Source organism: Coptis chinensis, chromosome 4 (assembly GCF_015680905.1).
Source record: "Coptis chinensis isolate HL-2020 chromosome 4, ASM1568090v1, whole genome shotgun sequence".
Classification (NCBI taxonomy): Eukaryota; Viridiplantae; Streptophyta; class Magnoliopsida; order Ranunculales; family Ranunculaceae; genus Coptis; species Coptis chinensis.
The window spans coordinates 94634640-94641226 of NC_141459.1; the positions used below are offsets into that span (position 1 = coordinate 94634640).

At 37.3% G+C, this 6587-nt stretch overlaps 1 protein-coding gene across 1 annotated transcript; it reads left to right on the forward strand.

Moving 5' to 3' along the window:
* Positions 1 to 4346: 4346 nt before the first annotated feature.
* On the forward strand, positions 4347 to 5567 carry LOC147505834 (uncharacterized). The gene has a single exon (XM_086605636.1). The coding sequence runs from the start codon at positions 4347 to 4349 to the stop codon at positions 5565 to 5567; it is 1221 nt and encodes a 406-aa protein (XP_086461762.1).
* The last annotated feature ends 1020 nt before the right edge of the window (positions 5568 to 6587 follow it).

Consider the following 6587-nt stretch of genomic DNA (forward strand, 5'->3'; position numbering starts at 1 on the left):
GAGGTTTCACTTTTTTCAAATGCGAATATGGCCATTGTGGTAATCAAATGTGATTCTCTATTGAAGATTGAACTGGAAATCATGACGAAATGACTTGAGTTTTATCTTCCGACATCTTCATCGAGCTTTCTTACCGATGCCGATGCCTTATCATGCAATTTATTACCAAACTGCTGTAGTGGGCAAATATCGTACTCATAAATATGATTTCTTTCAGTATTTTAAAACTTGAGATATTGGCATAAGGGCCAATATCTCGATAGATATCGGCATAAGGGCCGATATTCGAATAGATGTTTGGGTATTTGAAATAAGGCATAAAGGGGAGAGGAAATACAAAGAGAAAGGACATGTGGCAAAAGGAGGTTGGGTCAAAGGCATTTGGGAAGACTATAAAAAGGCTGGATGAGGAAGAAAAAGATTCATTCAATTCATTATGAGAAAAAATCATAAAACAGGAGAGAGAAAGAGAGAACTAGAGCGATTGTAAAAGTTCTTAGCATTGATCAATAAAAACATTGTTTTATACTTGATTCTTCCTAGTCTTTCATTCATATCATCATTATGAAGTGTGTGATCTAAGAACGACATATAACCTTAGTTGTTCTTGGCAATCACATTAGCGCCGTTGTGTATCTAGAACAAGAAATTTTTGATTTTCTTCTTCTAAGATCCAGAATCCATAGGGTTTCTACAGATTTGAGTGAAGGAGGGGTGTTAGAAGAATCTAAATTCGGTTACAATAGTTTGAGAAAGAAAGCAAATAGCAAAAGAATGGAGAATGATAATCAATCGGATACAAGGAACACAAGAGCTTCAATAAGTAGAAGGGAGATGGAAACAAATGTGAATGTGGAGGTATCGTTTCAGGAAGTATTGAAAAAATTGAAAGAATTAGAGAGGCAGAATGCTATTTTATTAAAGGAGAATTGAGAGATGAAGAAAAGGAGAATCAATGTTGAATAGAGGAGGTCCAAGTAATGTGGTTAGGAATTTTTAGGAGGAAGAAGAGGAGGAATGTAGTTCGAAATGGGTAGTCATGATATGGGAAAGGCATCAATAAGAAATGAGAAAGGGGCAGAAGTATCACCAGTAGCTGAAATGCCGATACCACAACCCATCACTAAGGAGATGATACAAGAAATGATGTTAAAACAATTGGGAAACCAAGTGCTCGAGAAGACTTCAGCGTCAATAAGGAAATTGGCGGATGATGTTAGTAGGAATCCGATACATCAAAGTATCTAAATGATGCCTGTTCCGCTGAAGTTTAAACTGCCTAAATTCACTCAATATGATGGCTTATCGGATCCAATGGACCATCTCTTTGCATACCGGCATCAGTTTTCGATATATAAGGGAACTGCATTTCTAGATTCATTGCTATGCAAATCCTTTTCTTCAAGTCTGAAGGGAAAGGCATTAAAGTAGTTATGTTTTTTACAAGAGGGATCAATATCAGGTTATAGGGAGATTGAAGAAAAATTTCTAACCAATTATGGGCATAAGTGAGTGAAACCAAAGCAGGTGTCGGCTTTGTTCCAATTGAAGCAAGGGAAAAAAGAAACTTTGAAAGGTTTCTTATCTCGATTCAAAGCAGAAGCATAGTTAGTAAAACATCTGGATGAGTTAGAGATGACAGCAATAATGGCATTTCAAACAGGGCTCATTCCTGCGTCCGATATGCACAAGTATATGCTTCGAAATGATATTAAGACTTTGAGAGAGCTCTATGATAAAGCCGAGAAAGACATGCAAGTTGAAGAGGGTGTTCTATCAGCTTTAGTTCAACCTATGTTACAAGTATCTGAGGCAAGCAACTCAGCCAAAGAAGAGACCCATCATAAATCCAATAAGCGAAAGGCGAATGATTCTTATTTGAAATCCGACGATCAACCTTCACAAAAGAAGAAATTCGATAGGTCATTGAGAGAGGAGTTGGATCCATCTAATTATATCGCTATTAATACTACATTGGAAGACATCTTGAGAAGGGTTGGGAAAGAGCCTTATTTCCAACATCCGACTCATAAGCCTCGGGAGATAGAAGATAAACCATTTTGTAATTTTAACAAGGTAAAGAATCATGAGACAAACAAATATCTTCAATTGCTCAGGGAAGTAGATCGATTAATGAGAGATGGAAAACTCAGGGAGTTTAGAGCTGATGCCAGACTAGAAGTAGCGGCGGTGATGAATGATAAACCTTTAGGGGTGATCAATATGATATAGGGGGTATCCCACAGAAGAAAATTATAAAGGATAAAATTCGAAAGATATCGACAGTCAAGGAGGTGCTGGAAGTAAATGTGGAGCTGATACCAGTAGACCCTACTCTCATATCGGCAAGTATACTTGGAGCTATTATGTTTGTGCTTGACCATTTGTCAAAGGTAATGTTGCCTCACGATAATGCTCTGTTGATTACATTAAGAATATCAGGATATGATGTGCAGAAGATTTTGGTCGATTGTGGTAGTTCTGTCAATATTCTGTTTTGAAAAGCATATACAGGCATCGGATTTGATGAATCCCATTTAAAAGAACCATAGTTTAATCTGTTTGGTTTCAATGAAACATCAACAAGACCGGCCGGGGAAATCAAGTTGCTAGTAAGGGCAGGCCCACAGACTATTATGACTAAATTTATAGTCATAAAGCATCATTCATATCATAATGCTATTTTGGGAAGAAAATGGATACATGCTATGAGAGCAGTTATGAGTACTTTTTATAAAGTGATCATATTTCCGACAACATACGAGCCACATGAGATAAGAGGTGACCAGTCAGAATATGAGAAATGTAATTTTGTTACGGTAAAGGGTATGATGAAAGGGGAGAAAGTGGACACTGGGGGCATCTCGGAAGTCGCCAGATAGCAATTAATGGAAAGTTCATCCCCAGAATCCGATAGCAAAACCATCAAGAGGATTTTATATTCACATCGGAGATGAAGATAAAGCCCAAGATAATCCCAAGTAAGACAATGGAAGAAGTACATAAGATCAATATCGGGCAGGACAATGAAGGTTGCTTCACTTTCATTGGAACAGAGATGAGTTTAGAAATCAGGAGTAATTTGATTGAATTTCTAAAGAAAAATAAAGATGTATTTGCTTGGTCGATGGCTGATCTTCCTAGTATCGACCCTTAGATATGTTCCCATAAGTTGAATATGTGAGAAGGAGCAATCCCAATTCATCAGTGACATAGAATGGTCAGGCCGATATACGCGTAAGTAGTACAAAATGAAATTCAGAAAATGCTAGAATGTGGAATCATCAAAGAGATTGATAATTCATAATGGGTTGCAAACATTGTGGTTGTCCCAAAAAAGAATGGCAAGGTTCGGATATGTGTTGATTTTACATATGTTAACAAACAATGCCCGAAGGACTACTATCCGATGCCTAGAATTGATGAACTGGTGGATAAAACAGCTGGGTTTGAATTGTTGAGTTTTTGCGATGGTCATTCCGGTTATTTCCAGATTATTATGTCAATATTAGATCAATTGAAGACATCATTTGTTGTTGAAGGGGTTTTTATTGTTTCATTAAAATGCCATTCGGTTTGAAGAATGCAGGGGGAACCTATCAACGACTGGTGGAAAAGATGTTCAAGCATCTGATTAGGCATATTGTGGATGTGTACATAGATGATATGGTCATCAAATCAAAGAAGGCGTGTAATCATGTTCAAGATTTGGATACGGTGTTCCGAATATTCCGACAGTTTAATATGAAGCTTAATCCTGAGAAATGTACTTTCGGGGTAAGTTCAGGGAAATTCCTCGGATATAACATCACAAAGCGAGGAATTGATGTTAACCCAGATCAGATTCGAGCTATCCAACATATGCTTTCACCTAGTACAAGGAAGCAAATTCAAAAGCTTATAGGCAGAATTGCAGCATTGAATAGGTTTATATCTCAAACTTCCGATAGATGTAAATCTTTATTCAAGCTGTTCAAGAAGAATACAAAGTTTGTATGGGGTGAGGAATGTGAACTCGCGTTCACCGAGTTAAAAAAATATCTGCAAAAGTACCAACTTTGATAAAACCAGAAGAAGGCGATACGTTATTCTTATACCTCGTTGTCTCGGATTTCTTCATCAGTTCAGTACTCGTCAAAGTGGAAGATGGAGCGGAGCGACCTGTGTATTTTCAATCTAAAACAATGCTCAAAGCGGAGATTCGATACTCAATGTTAGAAAAATATGTGTTAGCACTCCTATATTCTACTAAACGGCTAAAACCTTATTTTCAATCCCATTTAGTGGTGGTCATAACAAATCTTCCTTTGAAACAAACCTTAGCTAAAACAGCTAAATCAGGGAGAATGGCGAAGTGGTCAGTTCTTATTGTTGAATTTGGGATTGAATATAGGAATAGAGTATCGGAGAAAAGCCAAGTTCTAGCTGACTTCTTAGCAGATTTTTCTGTTGAAGATGAAGATTGGAAAGCTGAAGAAGATAATCTTCTATTGTTACAAGAGCTTGATAATGCAATGGATGAGGATGATCCTTGGGTTGGTACAAATGGATGGAGGCTTTTTGTAGATGAATCATCAGGGCAAAAGGGATGTGGTATTGGCGCTATTCTGATAACTCCAAAAAACCAAAGACTCAAGACAACAATTACTTTAGGTTTTCATGCTTCTAACAATGAAGCCGAATATGAGGCTCTAATAATAGGTTTGGAGATGGCTAAATCATTAAACATCAAAGATTTATCAGTTTTTAGCGATTCTCAGTTGGTGATAAGCCAAGTCAATGGAGGATATTCGGCTAAATGCGATAACATGATAGATTACTTGAATTTGGTAAGAGTAAAGCTCAAAGATTTCAGGAAGATTATTTTTCAGCATCTCGATAGGGGAGAAAACCGACATGCCGATGCATTGGCATATGTAGCTATAATGCTTGAAAATGAGGAAGGTCGTCTGTTGTATATCGGTGTTCAGCAAAATTCAAGTATTAATATAAAACATACAAAAGTGATGGAAATAGACACGCTGGGGGCGTCATGGTTGAGCGATTATATGCTATTTTTATCGGAAGGAAAGTTGCCAGCAGATAAGAATGAGGCTAGAAGGATAAAAGGAGGAGCTGAAAGATATCTATTAATAGATGATCAATTGTATCAAAAAAATCAAGGAGGACCACATTTAAAATGTATATCGGTAGAAGATTCTCAAAAAATTATTGCAGAAATGCATGAAGGGGAATGTGGGAATCATTCGCCAGGAAGATTGTTGGCGAGTAAGATTGCAAGGCAGGGATATTTCTGTCCACAAATGTGGAGGGATTGTATGCGATATGCAAAAAAGTGTATCCAATGTCAAAAGCATGGACATGCCATTCATGTGCTAGCAGAGGAGTTACATTATGTCTCGAACCCATGGGCATTCACATTATGGGGGATGGACATCGTGGGTCCTCTTGTACCTGGAAAAGGGAAGAAAAGATTCATGTTAGCAGTAACTGACTATTTCACTAAGTGGGTAGAAGCGATAGCCTTGCAACATGTCAAAGAGCAGGACATCATCGGTTTTATTTGAAAGAGTGGTTTGCCTATACGGATTGCCATATACAATCATGTCGGATAATGGTCCTCAATTCATTATATTGGTGGTAAAGTGAAAGATTTTTTAGAATCATACATGATTAAGCACTTTACATCGGTGCCTTATTATGCTCAAGGGAATAGGCAAGCTGAAGCAACAAATAAGACCATTATGGATAACATTAAAAAAAAGCTAGAGGATAAGAAAAGTTTATGGGTTGATGAGTTAAATAGTGTGTTGTGGGCATACATAACAACTCCAAAAGTAGCAACGGGGGAATCACCATTTACCTTAGCTTATGGTATGGAAGCAGTGACTCCAGCTGAGATGGTAGTATCGACATCAAGGACAATGCTTGTAGAAAAAGGGTTGAATGACCAAGGGATGCAGGTAGAAGTATTGAATTTGGAAGAGAGAAGGGAGCAAGCAAGAATGAAGCTTGATTCTTATCACAGGCAGCTCAGAAAAACATTTAATAAAAAAGTTAAAGAAAGAAATTTCCAAGAGGGTGACCTAGTGATGAAAGAGGTTACACAGGCGACAAAAGGAAAGGGAGCTGGAAAGTTATCTGGAAATTGGGAAGGCCCATACATTGTCCACAAGGTGGGGATAAATGGGGCGTACTATCTAAAGAAGAGTGATGGGGAATTGCTAGCGAAGCCTCATAATGTCAATAATCTGAAGGTATTCTATCAATAATGTATTTTTAAATTTTATGGGAAATTAAGATGTGTAGCATGAATTTTCAATTCAATATAAATGGATTCAAGTTTCAAATTTCAATTGTTGTGTAAAAATATATGGTGTTATCATATGATAAAAAGTCCTGGTATCGATAGAAATATTGATATCATGCATATCGGCAAAAAGTCTTGATATCAGAAGCAGTGGCAGATATCAGGCATAAAAAGCCCTAGTATCGATAGAAATATTAATATCAGGCATATCGGAAAAAGTCTTAATATCAGAAGCAGTGGCAGATATTAAGCATAAAAAGTCCTGGTATCGATAGAA